Below are 26,374 nucleotides of genomic sequence, written 5' to 3'. Positions count from 1 at the left end.
GCCAGAATCCTGCAGGCCGCTGAAGCCGAACGGTGACGTCAGGGGCTGGGCACACAGGTGAACCGAGAAGGCGGAGCTTGGACGAGCTGGGAGGCGGGGCTGAAAGTTCCTTCTCCTGGGCCGGGGAAGAAGCAGGTAAAGAAAGGGACCTATGGGAAGAAGGAGAAGGTGCTGTTTTCTTTGGGGGTAAAGAGGTTCTTGAGTCAAATATTTTTTATGTATTTATATATATATTTATGTATATAAATCTTTGACCTAAATATAAGGGCCCATGTATTGGTTGCTGCCCGTTTTTAACATCTCCCAATTCAATGACACTCTGGTTATTATCCTTCCCACCACTCCCCTCGTTCCGTTCGGACTCCCATTTTTTCAATCGGTGGAGGAAAATCAGTAACTGACCCGACGGTCCAGAGTTGCTAACTGTTCAACACAACACGTGACTAACGGTTGGTTCATAAGAGCCTCTCTCTCCTCAGATAATTGATCCCTGTGAAAGGACTTGTGCCGTGCCTGAAATTCAGATGATCAAATCTCTGTTTCAAGCAATAACCGTCACTTTCTGACCAAGAGAACCTAGATGTGGACAAACTGTTCAGGAAATATTCTTCTTTTATCTATCCAATTCAGACCGCCAATGGACATCTTTAATCCCTTACTAATCTACTATAAATCTTCACCCTTGATTATATTTTCTATCGAGTTTTGACTCAGAATGAGATTTAAATTAGCATTTTGAATCCTTTGAAAGTTTTGTCAGTGTTTTTTGCCCTTTTTGAGTTTCTGTGCTTGTATACCACAGTGATGAGGGGCCGGGGAGGGCAGGAAGCACACCCCAGTCCACATAATTTCTGTCCCATCAAAGGACTCTTGAAGTGGGCTGATTGTTCCTTACCCCTCACTCCTGGTTATTGCTAGCACAGTCCTTCCACATATTGGAAGGTCTAAAGGACCTCTTTTTAAAAAAATATAAATTTATTTATTTTAATTGGAGGCTAATTACTTTACAATATTGTAGTGGTTTTGCCATAATTGACATGGATCCCCAACAGTTGTACATGTGTTCCCCATCCTAAACCCCCCTCCCACCTCCCTCTAAAGGACCTTTTTAAATAGGCCTGCCAATGGCCTCTTCCTACATAGACATTACCCCCGTTTTTAAGTTGTTTTTGTCCCCTAATTTCACAATCATGAAATTGCATTAAAAGGACTATTTTAATTTTCTCTGAACGTCTCATGTTTATGTAGACGTTCATCTTATTTTGTCATTATTCATATTTATTCATATTTATAGACGTATCTTCCATCAAACAAAAGTCCCTCTACCCTTTTAATCATTTTAGTGGCTTTTCCTTGGCTGTTATTTTTCACAGGATGCAGTGACTAGCACTGCATACTGAGATCCATAAGGGAGTTCCTGAGGTTTTGGTTTAAGCTGATGTTTTTGTCATTATTCTGAAACCACCAGAACTTTTACTGGCATTTTGAATTTTTCAAGAACTGATGTCTTGAAGGAATAACCTACAGCAGCTTCTGATCCCTTTCCTTGGGGCAGCTGGCAGTTCAGAGTTCATTGTCTTAAAGATGTCACCTGAATTGTCTTCTGTGTGAACTGCCTTAGACTTGTCCACATGGCAAGTCATCTACCACTTTCCAGCCTACTCATATAGCTTTAGAAATGTTCCAAGAGGCACTCCCAATTGACTTGACATTTCACTATGTGGAAAGCAGAGTATAATTTGTGTACCTAGAAAAGTCTCAAAGTATTCCTTTTTCTTAATCATTTATGAAATGTTAAATAACACTGATTCCCAGAGGATGCTATTAACATTGTTCAACCCTGAGAAGCCATTAATATTCCTACTTTTTATTTTCTACTTCTAAGCCAGTTTCCCATCCAAGATTTAAAAAAAAAAAAAAAGTTGTCTAGTGATAACTTTTAAAATTGTCTTTGTTAAAGAAGCTGAAATCCTTGAGCCTTTTTTCACCACCACCACCACTGTGACCAACCAAATCTAAACCAACCACATCCTTACAGCAGCCTGCTAGGAGGCCTCTTCCACTCTCGTCCCCTTAGAGTCTATTCCCCACACAGCAGAGGAGGAGAGAGCGCGCCTGTTAGAAGGTCAGTCAGGTTATGTCACTCCTCTGCTCAATACCCTGCAATGGCTCTGTCTCACTTGGCATAACATTCCAGCTCCTTAAAGACTCTCTGTGATTTGGTTCCACTCTCTTCCTCGCTTAATCTGCTCCAACCACACTTACTGGCTTTTGCTGTTCGTTGAACACTCCAAGCATGTTCCTACCTCAAGACTTTTGCATTAGCCAATGCCTCTGCTTGGGATTCTTTCCTCTCAAATATCTATTTTTCTTTAAAGTGTTACCCCTACCTGCCATATTTTATACCTGTTTCTTGTCCATCTCCATCCCCTAGAATGTAAATTCCACATTTCCAGAATGTAAATGTAAGGCAAGGATTTTGTCAGTTCTGTCTCTGCTCTTCTTGCCTAGAATAGTGCTTGGCACACAGTAGGTACATAATATTTGCTGAATGAGAGAATGAAGAGTATAAACTATTCTTGTCTTTTGGTTCTATGTTGTTCACGTGCGTTTTTTGTTGGAAAAGATGATAGAAACCATTTTTCCAATCCCTGGCAGGTGTGTCCACCTTACCAAAGAGCCTATAAGCTTATTTATGCTCTTTGTTGAAAAACAGCCTTCCTTTCCTGGGAAAGAATGTCCTCTTCAAACCCTTTTGCAGCTTCAGAGGGATGAACTTGTACCTAAAATGATGAGGGACGGAGGTCATCTACCTAGCCACCTGTCCATCAAAAGATGATAGCTGTGGCAGCAAGACCACCCTCACACCAAACTTAAGGTGAAAATCATTGGTTTGAGGTTCCCAAGGGGTGCATGGAGCACTTGGTAGAGACCCTTAGTGATACGCACTGACTGGTCCGTTATACTGGTGCTTCTTATACTTTTAAAAAATTTATTTATTTTTGGTTGTGCTGAGTCTTCGTTGCTGCACAGCAGGGGCTACTCTTTGTTGCAGTGTGTATGCTTCTCATTGCAGTAGTTTCTCTTGCTACAGAGCACAGGCTCCGGAGTGCCCGGGCTCAGTAGATGTGGCCCAAGGGTTTAGCTGTCCCATGGCATGTAAGATCCTCCCAGACCTGTGTCCCCTGTATTAGCGGGTGGGTTCTTAACCACTGGACCACCAGGGAAGTCCCTCTCATACTTTAATATACATGTGAGTCACCTGGAGATCATGTTATAAGTCTAGATTCTGATTTAGTAGGTCTGGGGTGGAACTTACGTGATAGAGGATGAGACGGTTGAATGGCATCACTGACTCAATGGACATGAGTTTGAGCAAACTCTGGGAGATGGTGACAGACAGGGAAGCCTGGCATGCTGCAGTGCATGGGTTTGCAAAGAGTCGAATATGACTGAGTGGCTGAACAACAGCAACAGCCGCCTCCAGGTGACCCTGATGCTTGTAGACCTCACTTTGGAGACCTTTTGTTCGTGGAACAGGGTGACCTATGATCCTTAAATTTATTTCAAAATTTATTCATTATTTTGAAACTGTAAGTAGAAAACTCTCAATGTTGTCTGGCTACAAGTTTTTAACTGTTCCCTCTTTAACTTCATCTTCATTCAGAAGAGAGTAAAACAACTTAGATTGGAGCAAAGAAGAGTTTGGAGCAAAGGGAATGAGCTATGTCTGGGTTGCATGTGGACTCAAAAGAGGTGATTCTATCTCAATCCTTAGAGGAAGTTCCATGGAAGAGTTAAACCGAGAATGGAGACATGAAGGGAAAGAAAAAGACCCGAAGGACCTTTCAGAGTAACAGCTACATAGGGAGATAAAAATCAAGAAAAAAAAAGCCTTTGGACTAAGTTCCAAAGAGATCACTAAAAAGTGAAAGTGAAGGATCTGACTCTTGTGTCCCCCATGGAGTAGCCTGCCAGGCTCCTCCGTCCATGGGATTTTTCCAGGCAAGAATGCTGGAGTAGGTTGCCATTTCCTTCTCCAGGGGATCTTCCCAACCCAGGGATCAAACTCAGGTCTCACACATTGCAGGTAGACTCTTTACCATCTGAGCCACCAGGGAATCCCAGAGATCACTAGCAGACTTTAATCTCGGTGTAGGAGTGGAGTGGACCCTGTGCTGAGAGAATTAAGAAATGAGAGCAAGAAGCAGACTTCACAAAGCACTGCAGAAAGTTGGACCACCAAAGGAATGGTGAGGTCAGACTGGGATCCAACAGCAAAAGGGCTTTTTCAGCACCTAAACAACCACTGAGAGAGTCAACTGAGATCAGTTATGTCAGGGAAGGCAAAAGGCTAAGCAAAAAGACTGAAGAAGCAAGAGGTTGTAGGAGTAAAGAAAGAGAGAGTAGACTTTGAAGGGGTGGAAGAAAGATAAAACATTTCTTTCCTAGGAATTTATTCTAAGAAAGTCAGTTAAAAAGAGGGAGGGGAAAAGCTCTGTACACAAAGGTGTTATTTGCCTTGTAACCAATAACAAACGGGGTAAATCAAAAGATTACAAAGGTTTAAACATGAGAAGATGGTTATACAAATTATGGCATGTGGTTTGTAGACTTGAACCAGGCTATGTCATTAAATCGTGCAAATTTGCATGCTACATAGCGCATCAGAAAAGTTTATGAAGTGATGTCCAGCAGGGAAAAGGCAGAATGCAAAAAATCTTTGCCTGATTTCAATAAAAATACATTTGACTCTTATCAAAGAGTAGAAGAAAACATGGAAAATTTTAGCAACTTTTGTTAGTAGAATTATACATCTTTTTCTTTCTAGAATTCTTCTCTAATGCTACCATATTTTTATCATTATAAAATATACGTCATATAATAAATTAGGGGGTGTTGAGACTTCCTTGGCAGTGGTTAAGTCCGGTGGTTAAGGCTCTGTGCTTCCACTGCAGTGGGTACGGGTTTGATCCCTGGTCAAGGAACTAAGATCCCACATCCCACATAGTGGGCCAAAAAAATATAAGTAAGTAAATAAATACGTTAGAGGGTAGCAGACTTTTTCTATAAAGGGCCAGGCTGTAAACAGTTTTCAGCTTTGCAAAATTATCAAGGCTGTGTTCCAATAAAACTTCATTTGTAATTACAAAAATTGGAATTCTATCTGATTTTCCCAAGTTAAAAAATATTCTTCTTTCAATTTTTTCCAAATATTAAAATCTGTAAAAACCATTCTTAGTTCACAGACCATGCAAAAATACTGTACCAGATTTGGCTATGGATGCAGTTGGCCAACCTTGCAGTAAAGAATAAAGAATAAGTAACATTTAAGAATAAGATTAAGAAACAAAAAAACCTTCCAAGTCCCCATTTTGCCCCTCCTCGATCCCATCCCCCTCCCTCTCTCCAATGGGAACCACAATCCGCTCTCTTCCATGTTATACACTTTCACTATATATGAGCCTGTCTATAAACAACATGTTTTTCATGTTTTGAAACTTTATAAATAGCAACACACTGTACATATGCTTCAGCAACTGGCTTTTTTCACTGTGCATTCTGTTGATACAAGGAGCTCTAGTTTGCTCATCTTAACTGCCCTATTGTGTTCCATAATGTAAATATTCCTCGATTGCCATCGCCAGTTATTTCTATTTTGAGCTGTGCTCAATTAACATTCTTCTACACATTACCATGTGCACAATTTTCTCTCCTGTGGTGTTTTTCAAAGGACAGTTTGTCAACTGTTACAGTGAATTGAAATACATTTAGAAGTTGGAACTTTTAATGAAATAGAATAAATGGGGACATTTATACCTGATACACAAAATTGACAATGTTGTGTCAATTATATCTCAATGAAAAAAGAAAAAGAATAGACAGGATTAGAAAAGATCAGAGAGTTACATGTAATAGGAAAAGGCATTACTGTGCAAAATTTTTATTTCCACTTTTTACACACTTACACACATGTGTGTATATGTGTACTCGATTGTAATGTAAAACATATATCTCAGTAAGAGATTGTTGTCACAAAGTTTGAAAACCCGCTGCTTTAAGGTGCTGAGGGATACCCAGGAAAAACATGCTGGATCATAGAATGTGCACAATTTCTACTTAACTGGATACTGAAAAATGCTCTCCAAAATGGTTTTTCCAATTTACACTGGTCCTCACGGCAATGGGTAAGAGTTACCATTGCTTCACATCCTCACCAGTAGTAGGTTTTTCTCATGGGATATTAAATATACCACATACACAAAAGATTGTATAACACTAATATGTATAGTTTGATGAATAATGGTAACATTTCCCTGAACGTCCCCCACTCCCCACACTATGCAACAGGACATAACCAGTACCTTAGATACCTCTTGGGAGTCCCTTCCTCTGGGCATTCCCCTGCCTTCAAGTGTAACCACTGTGCAGAATTTTGTATTAAACATCCTCTGTATATGTATATTTTTCACCTGTTTTTGTAACCTTAAATAATGCATTGTTTGTATTAATGATTTAATGATATTGTATGGTATTCATTCTCCTGTTGCTTGCTTCTTTTAGGCAACAGGATGGTTTTGAGATTTATCCATGTTGATAGATTATAGCTGTAATTCACTCATTTTCACTGCTGTATAATATTCCATTTTATAAATAGCTCCACTTACCTATGTCAGGTCCATGAATCAAGGCAAATTGGAAGTGGTCAAACAAGAGATGGCAAGAGTGAATGTCGACATTCTAGGAATCAGCGAACTGAAATGGACTGGAATGGGTGAATTTAACTCAGATGACCATTATATCTACTACTGCAGGCAGGAATCCCTCAGAAGAAATGGAGTGGCCATCATGGTCAACAAGAGAGTCCGAAATGCAGTATTTGGATGCAATCTCAAAAACGACAGAATGATCTCTGTTCGTTTCCAAGGCAAAGCATTCAATATCACAGTAATCCAAGTCTATGCCCCAACCAGTAATGCTGAAGAAGCTGAAGTTGAATGATGCTATGAAGACCTACAAGACCTTTTAGAACTAACACCCAAAAAAGATGTCCTTTTCACTATAGGGGACTGGAATGCAAAAGTAGGAAGTCAAGAAACACCTGGAGTAACAGGCAAATTTGGCCTTGGAATACGGAATGAAGCAGGGCAAAGACTAATAGAGTTTTGCCAAGAAAATGCACTGGACATAACAAACACCCTCTTCCAACAACACAAGAGAAGACTCTATACATGGACATCACCAGATGGTCAACACCGAAATCAGATTGATTATATTCTTTGCACCCAAAGATGGAGAAGCTCTATACAGTCAGCAAAAACAACACCAGGAGCTGACTGTGACTCAGACCATGAACTCCTTATTGCCAAATTCAGACTTAAATTGAAGAAAGTAGGGAAAACCACTAGACCATTCAGGTATGACCTAAATCAAATCCCTGATGATTATACAGTGGAAGTGAGAAATAGATTTAAGGGCCTAGATCTGATAGATAGAGTGCCTGATGAACTATGGACTGAGGTTCGTGACATTGTACAGGAGACAGGGATCAAGACCATCCCCATGGAAAAGAAATGCAAAAAAGCAAAATGGCTGTCTGGGGAGGCCTTACAAATAGCTGTGAAAAGAAGAGAAGCGAAAAGCAAAGGAGGAAAGGAAAGATCTAAGCATCTGAATGTAGAGCTCCAAAGAATAGCAAGAAGAGATAAGAAAGCCTTCTTCAGCGATCAATGCAAAGAAATGGAGGAAAACAACAGAATGGGAAAGACTAGAGATCTCTTCAAGAAAATTAGAGATACCAAAGGAACATTTCATGCAAAGATGGGCTCGATAAAGGACAGAAATGGTAGGGACCTAACAGAAGCAGAACATATTAAGAAGAGATGGTAAGAATACACAGAAGAACTGTACAAAAAAGATCTTCACGACGATCACAATGGTGTGATCACTGACCTAGAGCCAGACATCCTGGAATGTGAAGTCAAGTGGGCCTTAGAAAGCATCACTACGAACAAAGCTAATGGAGGTGATGGAATTCCAGTTGAGCTATTCCAAATCCTGAAAGATGATGCTGTGAAAGTGCTGCACTCAATATGCCAGCAAATTTGGAAAACTCAGCAGTTGCCACAGGACTGGAAAAGGTCAGTTTTCATTTGATTCCCAAAGAAAGGCAATGCCAAAGAATACTCAAACTACCGCACAGTTGCACTCATCTTACACACTCTTAAAGTAATGCTCAAAATTCTCCAAGCCAGGCTTCAGCAATATGTGAACCGTGAACTTCATGATGTTCAAGCTGGTTTTAGAAAAGGCAGAGGAACCAGAGATCAAATTGCCAACATCCGCTGGATCATGGAAAAAGCAAGAGAGTTCCAGAAAAACATCTATTTCTGCTTTATTGACTATGCCAAAGCCTTTGACTGTGTGGATCACAATAAACTGGAAAATTCTGAAAGAGATGGGAATACCAGACCACCTGACCTGCCTCTTGAGAAATTTGTATGCAGGTCAGGAAGCAACAGTTAGAACTGGACATGGAACAACAGACTGGTTCCAAATAGGAAAAGGAGTTCGTCAAGGCTGTATATTGTCACCCTGCTTATTTAACTTATATGCAGAGAACATCATGAGAAACGCTGGACTGGAAGAAACACAAACTGGAATCAAGATTGCTGGGAGAAATATCAATAACCTCAGATATGCAGATGACACCACCCTTATGGCAGAAAGTGAAGAGGAACTAAAAAGCCTCTTGATGAAAGTGAAAGTGGAGAGTGAAAAAGTTGGCTTAAAGCTCAACATTCAGAAAACGAAGATCATGGCATCTGGTCCCATCACTTCATGGGAAATAGATGGGAAAACAGTGTCAGACTTTATTTTTCTGGGCTCCAAAATCACTACAGATGGTGACTGCAGCCATGAAATTAAAAGACGCTTACTCCCTGGAAGAAAAGTTATGACCAACCTAGATAGCATATTGAAAAGCAGAGACATTACTTTGCCAACAAAGGTTCATCTAGTCAAGGCTATGGTTTTTCCTGTGGTCATGTATGGATATGAGAGTTGGACTGTGAAGAAGGCTGAGTGCCGAAGAATTGATGCTTTTGAACTGTGGTGATGGAGAAGACTCTTGAGAGTCCCTTGGACTGCAAGGAGATCCAACCAGTCCATTCTGAAGGAGATCAGCCCTGGGATTTCTTTGGAGGGAATGATGCTGAAGCTGAAACTCCAGTACTTTGGCCACCTCATGCAAAGAGTTGACTCATTGGAAAAGACTCTGATGCTGGGAGGGATTGGGGGCAAGAGGAGAAGGGGATGACAGAGGATGAGATGGCTGGATAGCATCACTGACTCGATGGACGTGAGTCTGAGTGAACTCCAGGAGTTGGTGATGGACAGGGAGGCCTGGTGTGCTGCGATTCATGGGGTCACAAAGAGTCGGACACGACTGAGTGACTGATCTGATCTGACCTATGTTACTACCAGTGAGTATTTAACTGTTCCAGGTCGACCTGCAGCCTGAAGCATAGTGAGAAAAATAGATGCTTGTGGTTGTAAACCACTGGATTTTGCATCATTAGGGTGACTATAACTGATTAGTACAGAGTGAAATGGAAAAAAAGTAGCAGGGGAAAGAGAGCTAGGAGTACCCTTTCAAGAAGCTTAGCTGTGGGGAATTCCTTGGCAGTCCCCTGGTTAGGGCTCAGCACTCTCAGTGCTAGGGACTTTGTTCAGTCCCTAGTTGAGAAACTAAGGTCCCATAAGCAATGCAGTATGGCAAAAACAAACAAACAAATGAAAAACAGCTTAGCTGTGAGGAGATTGAGAGGCTAGTTTCCTCCTCTTCCTCCCTGCCATCATTGCTGTTCTGTTGTAGTTCTTTAGATGCCTATAATATAAACACCTTTCCCATGTATGGAGAATTTTTCACTCTATGAAACCTTGTGGGAAGCAGAGCCCACCTACCAGTAAAATGGCAGCTACTTACTTTCCCATCCTTTCTTGTGAACTAAGTCAAGTGCACATGTCATAGGCTCTGCTGATGAAATTTTCCCAAAGTGTACTTTGAATCATCAGGAGCTTATGATGCAAAGGAAAACGAGAACAAGAGAATTCATTCTTGGTGAGCAGTACCAGTTGTGACAGCAACATCCAACTAAAGGGAAAAGCTCTGGCAGCGGCAATACCTAGAGTCTTGTGCCAGAAGGCCTCTCAGTGTAACTTCAGCATCAGATGCTCATCATTGGCAGCAGCAGAGTCTTCAGTGGCCCAGCTCTGTGGCATGATATTGGCTGCCATCCTGTAAGCAAAACCTCCGAATGTGGTGCGATAGATGATGGTATCAATGCCCCAATTCTTCACCTTTCCCTGCATCTGTGTTATCTTGTGGGACCTTCTTATTCTAACTCTTGACTGAGTCTTGTGACTTGCTGTGATCAAGGGATTTTAGCAAGCATTAAAGAAGCAGAGGGCTTCCCATGTGGCACTAGTGGTAAAGAACCTGCAGGCCAGTGCAGGAGACGTAAGAGACTTGGGTTCAGTTCCGGGGTCAGTAAGATCCCCTGCAGGAGGAAATGGCAATCCACTCCAGTATTTTTGCTTGAAGATTCCCATGGACAGTGGAGCCTGGTGGGCTATAGTCCATAGGGTTGCAAAGAGTCGAACTCGACTGAAGTGACTTAGCATGCATGCAGGCATACAAGCAGAAGCTTGGAAGACATTCATGTGGCTGCACTTGCTCTCTGTCTTAGTCTGTGTGCGATTATATAGCAAAATTCTCCAGACTGAGTGGCTTGTAAACAAGAGATATTTATTTCTCACATTTCTGGAGGCTGGAAGTCTAAGATCAGAGTGCCAGCATGGCCTGGTTTTGGCAAAGGCTGTCTTCTAGGTTGCAAACTGCCAACTTCTTGCCATGTTCTCACACAGAGGAAGGAGCAAGGGATCTCTCTGCTACTTGTTCATTCAGGAAGGCTCCACCCTCCTGACCTAATCAATTCCCAAAGGCCCTACCATCTATTACCATCTCAATGGGCATTAGGTTTTCAACATATGAATTTGGGGAGGACAAAAGCATTCGGTCTGTAGCAGTCTCACTGCTGGCCTCTGCCATTGCAACATGTCTAGGCTAGCCTGTTGGATGATGAGAATCACATGGACCTAGGCCAAGTCTCTCTGAGTTATCCCAGCTGAGGCCTTCCTAAGTCAGCCAACAGCCAGTTGACCCTCAGGCATATGAATGAACTCAGCCAAAATCAACAAAACTGTCTAGTCAACCAACAGTTGACCCCAGATGTCAAGTAAGTCCAGCTGAAATCAGCCCAGCTCAGCCCAGCCCCAGAGAAGCTGAACCCCACAGACTTGTGAACTAAGTATTGTTCATTGTTAACAAGCCGCTGAGGTTTTGTGGTTATTTATGTAGCATTGTTGTGGCAATAAATAACTGACCCTTTGCACACATCTATGAGCTATGACTTTTCTGCTTAAATCAGCCTCAAGAGCCAGTATTTGTTGCTTGCCCTGACACCAAGACTGAATGTAAATGAGAGAGAAACACAGGGTCAAAGGAGAGATTGTTTGAGCTGGAAGAGACTTTGGCATGCTTACAGGCAAAGGATTGGAGGCAGTTGTGTTTGTTAGGACATGAGTTTGGGTGCAAAATTAACAGTGCTTTAACCATGACAGAGGGCTTCCCTGGTGGCTCAGCTGGTAAAGAACCTACCTGCCAATGAAGGAGACGCAAGAGACAAGGGTTCGTCCCCTGGGTTGGGAAGATCCCCTGGAGGAGGGCATGGTTACCCACTCCAATATTCTTGCCTGCAGAATTCCATGGACAGAGGAGCCTGACAGGCTACAGTCCATGGGGTTGCAAAGAGTTGGACACAACTGAGTGTGCACGTGTGCACACACACACATCACCATGATAGAAGTTTATAGTTTCCCTTGGTCACGTAGGAGCCTGAGTAAGAGTGGCAGCCCTGCTCTGTGAATCTTCAGAGGCCTAGACCCTTCTGTGTTTATCATGTCCTTGTCCAGTTGGCCCAAGGTCACCCTGTACTCCCCCTACTCCATCCACATTTCAGCTGTTGGGAAGAGGGAAAGAAAAGATTTTCTCCTTAATACATGGTGTGTGCATGCTTAGTTATGTTTGACTCTTCACCACTCAATGGACCGTAGCCCTCCAGGCTCCTCTGTCTGTGGGATTCTCCAGGCAAGAATCCTGGGTTGCCATGCCCTCCTCCAGGGGATCTTGCTGACCCAGGGATCAAACCTGTGTCTCCTGCATTGCAGGCGGATTCTTCACCCCTGAGCCACCAGGGAAGCTGGTCCCATTCATTTCTCCCCCTTTCAGCCTATTCTCAGGAATTGGTCATATGGCCACACTCAGCTGCCAGGAAGGCCAGGAAAGGCAAACCTTATTCTGGCCAACCGTGTGTAAATTCCTGCTTCTGTGGAAGAAGGGGAAAACAAATAATAATAGTTCTTCCCATGTCAATGAGGAAAAAGGGATAATTAATGTAACAGGATCTCTGTGGTTGACTTTATTAGCCATTTCCTTCCTCCTTCCTTGGGAAGGGGATTCATTGTTTTTGGAAAGGTTGAGCAACTGTGTTCCCAGTTGGCATGAATCATGATATCTCTTAACCAGTTATGGCAATCCTACTGAGCTTGTCAGAAACTGATTTCCACAGCCTCCCCTGCAGTGTTGGGTGACCATGTGACCCAGCTCTGGCCAGTGAGCCAGGAAAAGAAGGCTGCTGGGGGGTTCTGGGAAGTGGTTTCCTTCCTAGGAAAGAGACAAATGCAGAGGAGAGTTTGGCGTTCTCCTGCTTGTGGTACTGATGTGAGACTTCTTACCACAAAAGAAAGGTCAAGAGAATCACAAATGCCAAACTAGAGCCCTGGCACCTTCTTGAGGATTCACATGACCTTGAGAGATGAGTATGAGAGAGCCAGGTGGAGAAGGGGAGGAAAGACATTGGAGGAAATGAGAGTATTATATACACAGGAAGGAATGCACAGAGATGTTCCTGGAAAATTGGATTGGAGTCAGATGGTAAGGACTTTGTAAGCAGCAATGTGATTTATTGTCCGAATCGCCTCATTCATAGCTGGGACTGGTTTCCTGTTTGTTGACTGATTTACCACAAAGCATGACAGGCATCTTCCTTTTGTAGGTTTAAGAGGACTGCCCATCTCTTCCCCTATTAGAGAGTTAAAATACTTTTGTTTTGGAAAATCTAGGCTCTCAAAGGCAAAGATCTTGATTATGTGGATGGGTCGGGGTATAGATCTGAAAAGATGAGCGAGCAGGGAATCACTTCCGACTCCTACTGTGAATGGGGTTTCCCTACCCTGGGGGAATGGAGAAGTGCCTAGTTCTGCCCGCCTTGGGACCCGTGTTTGACCCCGTAGCAACAGGATGATTGATGGGTTGGCTGCGTGGACCCCAGGCTGGGGACTGAGTTGTGAGCCACAGCCTTTGGGGCTATGAGCAGTCGGACCACTGAGGCTAGGGCATCCAGCCTCTCACACTCTCACATGACTGACCGCACAGCCTGAAGTCCAGAGCCCTTCCATGAGATTCTAGAATTGGGTGAACCTGGGAATTCAATGTGACTCCATCAAGGGGAGAGAGAAAAACACTTGGAGTTAGAATTTTCCCCTAACTCCTTGAGGAAGACGACTGAGTCCGATTTTATATTATTTTTTAAAAAATAAAAGATAGAAGAGGGGGCTTCCCTGGTGGTTCAGTGGTAAAGAATTTGCCTGCCAATGCAAGAGACATGAGTTTGATCCCTGGTCCAGGAGGATCCCACATGCTGCAGAGCAGCTAAGCCTGTGCGCCACAAATATTGAGCCTGTGCTCTAGGGCCTGGGAACGACAACTGCTGAGCCTGTGAGCCCTAGAGCCCGTCCGCAACAAAAGAAGCCACCACAATCAGAAGCCTGTGCTCTGCAACTGGAGAGTAGCCCCTGCTTGGCGCGACTAGAGAAAAGCCCACACAGCAATGAAGATCCAGCATAGCCAAAAATAAGCAAGTAAATAATTTAAAAATAATAATAATAAAACTGCTTTCTCGCACTAGAGTGTCCGATTATGGTACAAATTCCTCCTGTGGTTTATATACAAAGCCAAAGGAGAGGGAGTGAGAAGGGTTAATAAACTATCTCAGCAGTTCTTTTTTTTCCTTTAAGTTGATAGATTTCTTTTCAAGAGAATGTATAAGATGTATCTCAAAGAACTCAAGCTCCTATATATGCGAATTATCCATTTTCATTTTTTAAAAATCCAATTAAATTGGCCTGATACTGCCAGGCTAGGAGGAAATCCAACCTCCATTATGACCAGAGCTCCTCTGGCCCTCAGGGATGCCTCAGAATCCAGAGGTGGAACCTGGTGCCAGAAACGGGGGCCAAGCTCTTACCCACGGCCATCATGGGGCTGTGGGCGGCTGCCTTGTACAGCCCACAGAACAGAGACTTGAACCCACCAGCCCCTGTTTTAAACCCCACATAAGGTGTAGGCATTTTTACTGAGGTGTTAAAAAAAAAAATTTCTTGAAGGAATTCCTTGGCTGCCAGTGGTTAGGACTCTGCACTTTCACTGCTAAGGGTAAAGGTTCCCCAATCCCTGATTGGGGAACTAAGATCCCACAAGCCGCATGGCACGGCCAACCAAAAAAAAAAAATTATATGACACATATGTTCTAAACCAGGGATGTACATTTACTTTTGGTGGGAGAGTGAATTTGTAACAAGCATTTGGTGTTTTGCTTATATCTAGTATTTTTACAATTATCCTATCTATCTATCTATCTGTCTGGGACTTCCCTTCCTATACAGAGTGTGCAGATTTGGGCCCTGGTCAGAGAGCTAAGATCCCAATGACTCATGCCAAAAAAACCAAAACCTAAAACAGAAGCATTATTGTAACAAGTTCAATAAAGACTTTTAAAAAAATGGTCCGCCGGGACTTCCTGGTGATCCTTGCAGTGCTGGGGACTCAGGTTCAGTCCCTGGTCGGGGAGCTAGGATCCCACGTGCTTCGGAGCAGCTGAGCCTGAACACCACAACTCTTGGGGCCGTGTGTCTCAGTAAAGGACCCTGAAAGACACAACGAAGATTCCAGATGCCGCAGCTAAGATCTGATGCAGCTAAATAAATAAACAAATATATTTTTTAATGGTTCACATCAAAAACAAAACAAAACCTTTTAACTGACGTTGGTGACTTGGGCTCTTCTTTTTCTTTTTTATTTATTTGGCTGCACTGGGTCCTAGTTGCAGCATGTGGGATCTAGTTCCCCGGCCAGGGATGAAACCTGGGCCCCCTGCATTGGGAGCACAGAGTCTTAGCCACTGGACTGCCAGGGAAGTCCACTTTATAATGTGCTCATTGCTATTAGTTATTTCCCTGCCTCAACTCAATAATGCCAGAGATCCAGCTGATGGGAGCTGGTAGCAACATCCTCTGTTGGAACCACAAGTCGAATTGTGAAAAGAACTAAAAATATTGAGGGAATTCCTTGGCTGCCCAGTGGTTAGGACTCTGCGCTTTCACTGCTAAGGGTAAACGTTCAATCCCTAATTGGGAACTAAGAACTAAGATTCCCCAACTAAGAACTAAAGTTCTTACCATGATTGTGTAAGTCTAAGATACTATCAAATGCAAGATGCATTAATATTTCAGATATCACTGACAGAAAAATACTATTAATTAAATTATGCCTTCATGCTTTCTTGCCACTTTGTATTTTTTATTTTCTACTTATCAAAATGATTCTAGACTTGTTTATCTTTTATTTATTTTGGCTGCACCAAAGACCTGCATGAAAGGTCTTAGTTTCTTGACCAGGGATCAAACCCATGCCCCCTATATTGGGAATGCAGAGTCTTAACTAATGGACTGCCAGGGAAGATAGTTTTAGACTTATTTAGATGTAGATTTTTTGTATTTTTTGTTTATTTATTTATTTTTGGCTGCACTGGGTCTTTGTTGCTTTGCAAGGGCTTTCTCCAGTTTTGGCGAGTGGGGGCTACTCTTCATTGTCATGCACAGGCTTCTCAATGCAAACGTTTCTCTTGATGCAGAGCCCAGGCTCTAGGTGCATGGGCTTCAGTATCTGTGGCTCACAGGCTCTAGAATTTGGGCTTGTAATTGTGGAGCACAGCCTTAATTGCTCCGTGGCATGTGGAATCTTCCTGGGCCAGGGATTGAACCCATGTCCCCTGGGTTGGCAGGTAGATTCTTATCCACTGAGCCACCAGGGAAGTCCCTAGACAGAGATTTTTAAATCACATATTGATATCTATAAAAATATTCAACTTTAGAAGTAATCAATAAAATACAAAAAGATGCTCTCTCAATGTTGACATCCTTAGCATATTTGCTTTTGTCCCTATGCCTGTTGCCTCATGGTAACAAAATAGCTGCTGAGGTTCTAGGCATCATATCACATTCAAGCTAAGAAGAAAGAAAATGTAGAGATAGTGTTACCTAAAAACTGGGTTTACTTCTTGGTAGGTGCCAATAGACACAACCAAGCCAAAGATAGGGAGAAGGAAGGATTTATTATTACTGGCAGCAAATAAGAACAATGGGGATCTTTTCCAAAGCAATGTCTCCCTGAACAGTGGATTGGGGAAGTTTTAAGCTCGGAGGTACATGCATATTCATAAGAGGGCTTGAGCAGAGGAGAATTCAGCATAGAATTGGGGCCAAGGTTGACAGAGTCCAAGCTTTAGTTGACCTAAAATAGACTTCTGTTAGCAAAGAAGAGGAAATGGGTATTGGGAAGGAAGCTGATGATATCTTCTGCAACACAACTTAATAAACAGTAGTTTTACATAGATAATAAATAGTAGTTTTACATAGATAATAAATAGTAGTTACCCCTTGGCATAAAGCAAAAATGACAATAGCAAAAACTCTTACATAGTACAATGCTTACCACGTTCCAAGCACTGTTCTGAATGTTTTAAATATATTAATTCGTTTAAGCCTCACAGCAACCTTATGAGGTAAACAGTTATTATCCTTGTTTTATTTAGTGTTTTTTTTTATCATACTTCATATGCTCATGGTTAGACTTATCATAATCTTTGGTGCATGACATAGCCCTAACTGATCCATGCAAAACTCCTTTATTTACTTTAAAAATATTAGTTATTTTTAGTAAAGTAACATTTACCCTCAAATCCTCTACCCAAAGTAAAATTAGGATCTTGTCAGTAAATCAGATCTGACTATATGATCTCCCCAACCCATTTCACTTCCTCCCCTGGCCCGAGGTGATGGTCATTTAGAATCCTAAGTTCATCATTCCTTTATTTTCCTTATATAGTTTTGTAGTTTTATCGCATATATATATAGAGTCCAAAAATTGTGTATGTGTGTGTATAACATACCTATAGTTGCTTTTAACTGTATATCTTCTTTTGGTACTTTTTTCATTTGCTATTACATTACTAAGATTCATTCCAATTGTTCTGTGTTGCTACAGTAATTCATTTTGATGACTGCTTAACATGCCATCGTGTGAATATGTAGCAATTTATTCATCTTCAAACAGTTCTTTACTGAAGTACCTATTATGTTCTTAGTGATTTTTTTCCTTTTCTGGTTATCCACTGGACTAACTATCATATCCAGGATTGCTAAAGGCTTCATGTAATTTGAGCAGTTTTCTTCATCATTTTTAATCGCTGCATGAGATCTTGCAAGACTCGCAATGATGCTTTGCAAATTATTTGCTTTGTGTCATCAGTTATTTACATTGGGCTCTCAGAGAGAGGCTGAACAATAAAGACTTGATTTGATGGGCTTGGTGTACACATAGAGCCCTTAGTTTCAGCCTAGAGGAATGTTGTGGTGATAAGGGAAAAAGGGGAACATCAGTTCATTGGTGAATATTTCTTTGTTATGATCACTTTTCCTTCCCTGGTCAGCCTGGCAAATGTGGAAGTTTGGATTTTGACCACTGAGATAACAAGAATCCCCTGCACCTCAGAAAATTCCCTAACACTCCTGACGCAGAAGGTAGAATCCATTTCCCCTCCCTCTGAAAATGGCCCAGCCTTGGTGATTCACAAGAATAAAGTACAGCATTATTTACAATAGCCAAGACATGGAAACAACCTAAATGCCCATCAACAGTTGACTAAGGAAAATGTGATATATATATATATATATGATATATGCATGCATATCATATATATATAATGGAATACTATTCAGCCATAAAAAAGAATGAAATTATGCCATTTGCAGCTACATGAATAGACCTAGAGATTATCAGACAGAGAAAGACAATACCATTTGATATCACTTACGTGTAGAATCTAAAATATGACACAAATGACCCTAGCCACAAAACAGAAACAGACTCAGGAACATAGAGAACAGATTTGTGGTTGCCGAGGAGGAGAGTGGGATTGAGAGTTTGGGATGAGCAGTATAAATTATTCTATATAGGATGGATAAGCAAGGTCCTACTGTATAGCAGAGGGAACTCTATTCAATATCCTGTAATAAACCAAAATGGAAAAGAATATGAAAGAGAATGTATACACACACACACACATAACTGAATCACTTTGCTGTACACCAGAAACTAACACAACATTGTAAATTAACTATACTTCAAAAAAAGAGTAAAGAACAGAGTCCAGTAGAAGCAACCCTGTGCAACTTCCAAGGCCAAGCTGAAACAAGGTGATACAGCTGCCCCTAGTTCACTCTTCTGGGGACATGCACTCTGGAGAAGCCAGTCAGCAAGAGGTGAAGAAACCCAAATGCATCCACACAGAGAGACCCCCAACTGACAGCTGGCAGCAATCGCCAGACATGTACGTGAATGGGTCTTCAAAGAGAGGTCCCCCAAATTCATGAGTGGTGACAAGATCTCCTGGATGTGTCCCGTCCAAATTCCTCATCATGTACAGTGTTAAGCTAACCTCCAGAGTCCTCCACGACAGAATCCACATGCATAATAAATAGTTGTCTTATGTGTCTTATGCTACTAAGTTTTGGAGTAATTTGTTATGCTGTTGTTGTTTGGTTGCTGAGTCGTGTCCGACGCTTTGGCGACCCCATGGACTGTAGCCCACCAGGCTCCTCTGTCCATGGTATTTCCCAGACAATGATACCAGAGTGGGTTGCCATTTCCTTCTCCAGGGGACCTTTCCAATCTAGGGGTCCAACCCTCATCTCCTGCATTGGCAGGCAGGTTCTCTACCGCTGAGCCACCAGGACAGCCCATAATTTGTTGTAATAACTAGTAAAATTACAGAAAGAGAAAAAAGTAACCAGTATACCCAATTTTAAAGATGTGGGGACTTCCTTTGGTGATCCAGTAGGTGAGACTCTGAGCTCCCATTGCAGGGGGCATGGGTTCAATCCCTGGTTAGGGAACTAGGATCCTACAGGCTGTGTGCCACAGCTGAAGAAAAAGAAAATGTGGAGGGAATTCCCTGGTGGTCCAGTGGTTAGGACTCCATGCTTCTATTGCAGGGGGTACAGGTTCCATCCCTGTAGTTGGGGAACTAAGATCCCACAAGTTGTGCAGCAAGTCAAAAAAAAACAAAAACAAAACAGATGTGGAAGCCAAGGCCTGGCAAGGATAAGTATGCAGTAAATGGAGAAGCTAAGCAGAAATAACAATATTCGTGCCTGGGAAATCCCATAGACAGAGAAGCCTGGCAGGCTACAGTCCGTGGAATCAAAAGAGTCAGACAGGATTTGGCCACTAAACAACAGCTTATACTTTAAAATGGGTAAGCTGGTGAGTTTTATGTTATGTGTATTTTACCACAGATAAAATTTAAACATTTAAATAATTAAATAATTCCAGAAAATGTCCTAACCATGCTTGTTTCATAATGTGGTATTTTTGTAGTTCTGTTGCTCCTGCTGGTTCTCCCAGTGCCTCGTTCCTTACACGCTCAGGTATTTTTCACTATGTACTAGTCATTGTCCCTGGAGAATTACTAAGGTGATTCTTTAAGGACCAGCACAAAGATGTATCCCTCCCGAGAGGATGTGAGCTCGTTTCTCCCAGGCACTTAGCGACACTTCCAGTTTAGGACTGCTTTATTTTTTATTTTATTTTTGGCTGCGCTGGGTCTTCGTTGCTGTGAACGGGCTTTCTCTAGCTGTGGCGAGAGGGGCCTTCTCATTGCAGTGGCTTCTCTTGTTGCAGAGCACGGGCTCTGGGACACGCAGGCTTCAGCGCTTGTGGTTCATAGAGCCCTGGCTCAGTAGCCGTGGTGCAGGGCTCAGTTGCCCTGCCGCATGTGGGATCTTACCAGACCAGGGACTGAAACTGCATGCCCTGCATTGGCAGGCGAATTCTTAACCACTGGACCACCAGTGAAGTCCTAGGACTAGTTTAAACTAGATTTATTGCTTAAAAGTTTTTTTTAAGTACTTCATGTAATTTGGGCTACAAATCTGTAAAAAGTTAGTTACACGACAGTGTCTCAAGGAGCATTTTCTCCTGAAATGTTCAGTTAGTACTAAGTTAACTTTCCTTGGAGTCTCCTGGGAGAAGATGGGGGCAAGTTTACTTCTGATTCCCCTTTATTGTAATCATAACCCTTTGGGGCCATGACTAATATCGGGAAGGCCTTCTAATAGACTCCCCACCTTGGTGGACCCTGAGCTTTAATTTCATCCCACGTTACCATGCAGAGTTCTCATAATGAAATTCAAGTTTGCCCAGATTGGCAAAGGGGCTTCCCAAGTGGCGCTAGTGGTAAAGAACCTGCCTACCAATGCATGAGACTTAAGAGATGTGGGTTTGATGCCTGGGTGGGGAAGATCCCTGGAGGAGGGCATAAAAACCCACTCCAGTATTCTTGTCTGGAGAATTCCATGGACAGAGAAGCCTGGGATCACAAAGAGTTGGACAGGACTGAAGCGACTAAGCACGCACACACAGATAGACAAATACCCTCAGAGCAAATTTGACTTTCATGCTTGCTTACCTGTCCCAGTTCCTGAAGTCCTATAGTCTTTTGTCTCCTACTTCCTATCTTGTCAGCACTTCTGTACTTTTAAGAATATTTAAAAACTATTTGATCCAGCAATTTTTAGGGTTGTTTTTTTTTAATCAGCAAGTTGGCTCCACTAACCTTAGCAATCAGAAGTCCTTCTACTTTATCTTTTCTTTCTTTTTATTGATTTGCTTTCTTCCTCCTGTCTTTTTTTATTCTTATCATTGGTTGGATTTTTTTCCCCCTAACTCCCTGAGTTGAATGCTTAGCTCATTATTGTCTTTTCTTTTTCCATGATAAGGCTATTCTATTTTAAGGTTTTAAATTTCCCTTAAAGTACACCTTTCATTGTATTCCTCAAGTTTTGATACATAGTGGAGGAGTGATTACTCAAAACCTATTGTTTTCATCCACTCACCCAGCAAGCCTGTTGTGCTGCTACCCTGACTTTTCTCCTGAGATACCTGCACAGAAGGTCTGGACAATGCACCAATTTTCCCCTTCAGGGGCAGCAATGATAACCCAGGGCAAAACCGGAAGAGAGAAAGAGCACAATTTCACTTTCTTTATTCAGTATTTTAGGCTTCCCTGGTGGCTCAGATGGTAAAGAGTCTGCCTGCAGTGCGGGAGACCCAGATTTGATCCCAGGATCGGGAAGATCCCCTGGAGAAGGAAATGGCAACCCACTCCAGTATTCTTGTCTGGAAAATCCCATGGATGGAGGAGCCTGGTCAGGTACAGTCCATGGGGTTGCAAAGAGTTGGACGTGACTGATTCTTCTTTCTTTCTTTTTTTAAATTTTATTTTATTTTTAAACTTTACATAATTGTATTAGTTTTGCCAAATATCAAAATGAATCCGCCACAGGTATACACGTGTTCCCCATCCTGAACCCTCCTGATTCTTTCTTTCTTTCTTTCTTATTCAGTATTTTCCAATTCTGGCTACAGATGAAAATCACTAGGAAGTTTTTAAAAATACTGATATCTGGGTCATACCCAGAGAATGTTCTAGCTGGTGTGGGGTGGGGACTGTCAATGATTATAATGGGAAGCCAGGGTTGAGGACCACTCCTCCATTTACCTGCTCACTGCCACCAGCCTGGGACTGCCTCTTCCTTCCTCCCCACTCAAACTCCCAAACACTTTTAAACAGCCTTCTGTCTTCTCTAAACTGTTACTGCCTGGTTGCCCACATTTCTCTCTATTGTTTCTCCAGTTGAATTGGGGGAGGGAGGCAGAAGCCCTGGGTAATTTACCACATTGGCAGGAATCAGAATTATCCCCGGCCCCGCTATTGTCTGTCTTCACAGGAAGTCTCAGCATGAAGCAGCAGCACTGGTGTGGCATGACCGCCAAAATGGGCTCCCTGTTGTCAGGGGTCTTTACCATCACGGCCGTGGACTTGTACCTCATCTTCGAACAGAAGTACTTAAGGAGAAACAATTGCACTGAGCAAATGTCACAGATCAAGAACACAAGTATCCTGATAAAAGTGTTCATCATCTGCTGGAGCCTGACTATCGTCTTCCTCCTATCTTTCATCACCATCCTCGTCAGCTGCTTGCTCCTATACTCAGTGTACGCCCACATGCACAGGGGCCTGCTGATATACATCGTCTGGATCTTTTTCTACGAAACTGTAAACATTGTGGTACAGTGCCTCACCAATGACAATTCTTCCGCTGCGGAGGTCAGAGTCATGCGCTGGTTTGGTCTGGTGTCCCGTATATGCATGCACTCTTTCTGGATGTTCTTTGTCATCACTTACGCCTACATGATCTACAAAAATAAAAGCCAGGGCAATATCATCTCCTACAACAGACGTATTTCTACCAGCAATGGAGACTTCCTGCCACGGAAATCCAAGATAATCAACTTTTCCCGCCGCTACAGTGAGTAACATGGCCCTGTTCCACGGTAGGGTCTCATGGTAGTTCATTTTCCATCTCATTCACTTTTCAGCAAGCAGAGACTCTACTGCCACCCTTTTGGGAGAGATACGGTGAGAAAACGGATTACCATCGCCTCTGGAACACCTTGCTCATAGAGGATGTTTAATTAGAGGACATTGTTATTTATCAAGTTCTCCTTGACTTCCTCTTTCCTTTTCCTGTCAGTACCACCTTATTGGTCAAAATGAAGACAGGCAGGGATGAAATGAAGCTGAATTGCTGTCTGGCAATCCTTTCATCTTAGTGTGTCTTCATCAGCCTTCAACTCACAGCTCTCTGATGTAACCCTAGAATAGGCAAACCTGTATTTATATCTCAGATTGTTGTAGCAAAAAATATATCATTGGGGTCTTGAGGTGGTTTTTTGCTGCTTTTTCTCCCTGTGTCATCTATACTATATTCCAGATAAGTAAAAGAATAAAAATAGAGAGAAATCATACTTTATTTTCTGTCTTGACCCTTCCATCCTCTCCCCCAATAAAAACTGTCAAGGAGCACAAATGCACTTGTGATTAATCAAAGGCTATTTGTTAAACTCTTCTGTCGGTCACTGTGCAGGACACACTGTGTATTTCTCCACTGCAGGAGGATACAAAAAAGTATAGGATATAATTCCTGACCTTGAGGATTTTGCAGTTTAGTGGGAGAGATTAAATCATGTTTATGTTTATGAATTGATTAGCCAACCACATAAGATGGTATAAGATTACACATGATCACATATCAACAAACTTCACTTTGAGTTCAGGGGTCAGGAAATGTCAGAAGCAGTTTAAGCCAGAATGGAAGACGCACTGAGGAAACCTCTACTTCAAACATTATAGACATTATGTTGCTGCTGCTGCTAAGTCGCTTCAGTCGTGTCTGACTCTATGCAACCCCAAAGATGGCAGCCCACCAGGCTCCCCCATCCCTGGGATTCTCCACGCAAGAACACTGGAGTGGGTTGCCATTGCCTTCTCCAATGCGTGAAAGTTAAAACTGAAATGGAAATCACTCAGTCATGTCTGACTCTTAGCGACCCCATGGACCGCAGCCTACCAGGCTCCTCTGTCCATGGGATTTTTCAGGCAAGAGGACTGGAGTGGGGTGCCATCGCCTTCTCTGACATTATGTTAGAGGTTTACTAATAGCTTTCTTGGAAGGACTGATGTTGAAGCTGAAACTCCAATACTTGGCCACCTGATGCGAAGAGCTGACTCACTGGAAAAGACCCTGATGCTGGGAAAGATTGAAAGCAGGAGGAGAGAGGACGACAGAAGATGAGATGGTTGGATGGCATCACCGACTCAATGGACATGGGTTTGGGTAGACTCCGGGAGTTGGTGATGGACAGGGAGGCCTGGCGTGCTGCAGTTCATGGGGTCTCAAAGAGTTGGACACAACTGAGCAACTGAACTGAACTGAACTGAATAGCTTTCTTGAGGTATAATTGATATACAATATATAGCACAGGCTTCCCTGGTGGCTTAGATGGTAAAGAATCTGCCTGCAGGGCAGGAGACCTGGGTTCAGTCCCTGATTTGGGAAGATCCCCTGGAAAAGGAAGTGGTAACCCATTCCAGTATTCTTGCCTGGAGAATCCCCATGGACAGAGGAGCCTGGAGGGCTGCAATCCATGGGGTCGCAAAGAGTCGGACGCAACCGAGCGACTAAACCGCAACCACAACAAATACATGTTTAAAGAATGCAATTTAATAAGCTTAGGCGTAAGTATATCCCAGTGAAACCATCACCATAATTGAATACATGAACATGTGTATCACCCCCAAAAGTTTCCTCTTTATCCTTATCTCCTGCCCCTTCTTGTACTACCACCCCCCACCCTGCCACCACAAAGCACTGATTTGCTGATTTTCTGTATATGTTAGTTTGTATTTTCTAGAACTTTACATAAATGGAATCATAGAGTATATAATCTTTTTTGCCTGACTTCTTTTGCTCAGCCTAAGCCCTTGAAGATTCGTTCATGTCATTATGTGTATTGCTAGTTCATTATTTTTTTTAATATTTATTTGGCTGCCCTGAGTCTTGGTTGTGGCATATGGGATCTTTAATTATGTCATATGAACTCTTAGATGCTGTATATGGGATCTAATTCCCTGACCAGGGATGGAACCCAGGCCCCCAGCATTGGGAGCTTGGAGTCTTAGCCCCGGAACCACTGGAGAAGTCCCTATAGCTCTTTCTTTATTGCTGAGTAGTATGCCATGGCAAGAATGTACCACAGTTAATCCATTTGCTCACTGGAGGACATAGAATGGTTTGTAATTTGGGGCAATTAAGAATAAGAACAGTATAAACACTTGTGTATAAAACTTTGTGTGGACTTAAAAATTTCGTTCATCTTGAGTAAAGGTGGTGCTAGTGGTAAAGAACCCTCTGGCGGTGCAGGAGATATTAGAGACGAGGGTTCAATCCCTGGGTCCAAAAGATCCCCTGGAGGAGGGCATGGCAACTCACTCCAGTATTCTTGCCTGGAGAATCCCATGGACAGAGGAGCCTGGCAGGTTACAGTCCATAGGGTAGCAAGGAGTCAGATGAGACTGAAGCAACTTCAGTTCAGTCGCTCAGTCAAGTCCGACTGTTTGCAACCCCATGGACTGCAACACACCAGGCCTCCCTATCCATCACCAACTCCCGGAGCTTACTCAGACTCATGTCCATTGAGTTGGTGATGCCATCCAACCATCTCATCCTCTGTCGTCCCATTCTCCCACCTTTAATCTTTCCCAGCATCAGGGTATTTTCAAATGAGTCAGTTCTTTCCATCAGGTGGCCAAAGTATTGGAGTTTCAGCTTCAACATCAGTCCTTCCAATGAACACTCATGACTGATCTTCTTTAGGATGGACTGGTTGGATTTCCTTGCAGTCCAAGGGACTCTCAAGAGTCTTCTCCAACACCACAGTTCCAAAGCATCAATTCTTTGGTGCTCAGCCTTCTTCACAGTCCAACTCTCACATCCATACATGACCACTGGAAAAACTATAGCCTTGACTAGACGGACCTTTGTTGCCAAAGTAATGTCTCTGCTTTTGAATATGCTATCTAGGTTGGTCATAACTTTTCTTCCAAGAAGCAAGTGTCTTTTAATTTCATGGCTGCAATCACCATCTGCAGTGATTTTGGAGCTCATAAAAATAAAGTCTGTCACTGTTTCCACTGTTTCCCAATTTATTTGTCATGAAGTGATCGGACCAGCTGCTATGATCTTCATTTTCTGAATGTTGAGCTTTAAGCCAACTTTTTCACTCTCCTTTTTCACTTTCATCAAGAGGCTCTTTAGTTCTTCTTCACTTTCTGCCATAAGGGTGGTGTCATCTGCATATCTGAGGTTATTGATATTTCTCCCGGCAATCTTGATTCCAGCTGTGCTTCATCCAGTCCAGCGTTTCTCATGATGTACTCTGCATATAAGT

At 42.6% G+C, this 26,374-nt stretch overlaps 1 protein-coding gene across 1 annotated transcript; it reads left to right on the top strand.

The window, feature by feature from the left end:
- The first annotated feature begins 55 nt into the window (after nucleotides 1–55).
- TMEM217 (transmembrane protein 217) lies at nucleotides 56–23,454 on the top strand. The gene is made up of 2 exons (XM_086371514.1): nucleotides 56–135; nucleotides 22,312–23,454. Exon 2 carries the CDS (start codon nucleotides 22,323–22,325, stop codon nucleotides 22,899–22,901), a length of 579 nt encoding a protein of 192 aa, XP_086227640.1. The 5' UTR covers nucleotides 56–135; nucleotides 22,312–22,322; the 3' UTR covers nucleotides 22,902–23,454.
- Nucleotides 23,455–26,374: the final 2,920 nt, after the last annotated feature.

The sequence above is a fragment of the Bos grunniens genome, chromosome 23 (assembly GCF_055505025.1).
Source record: "Bos grunniens cultivar Pamir isolate PY7600 chromosome 23, Bosgru_T2T1.0, whole genome shotgun sequence".
Taxonomy (NCBI): Eukaryota; Metazoa; Chordata; class Mammalia; order Artiodactyla; family Bovidae; genus Bos; species Bos grunniens.
The sequence above is the reverse complement of the archived record's forward strand: the minus strand, read 5'-3'. Positions and strand labels throughout refer to the sequence as shown.

Bases quoted from the DNA above. Each gene is read 5' to 3' on its own strand.
- TMEM217 (XM_086371514.1), top strand. From the start codon at position 22,323: ATGAAGCAGCAGCACTGGTGTGGCATGACCGCCAAAATGGGCTCCCTG.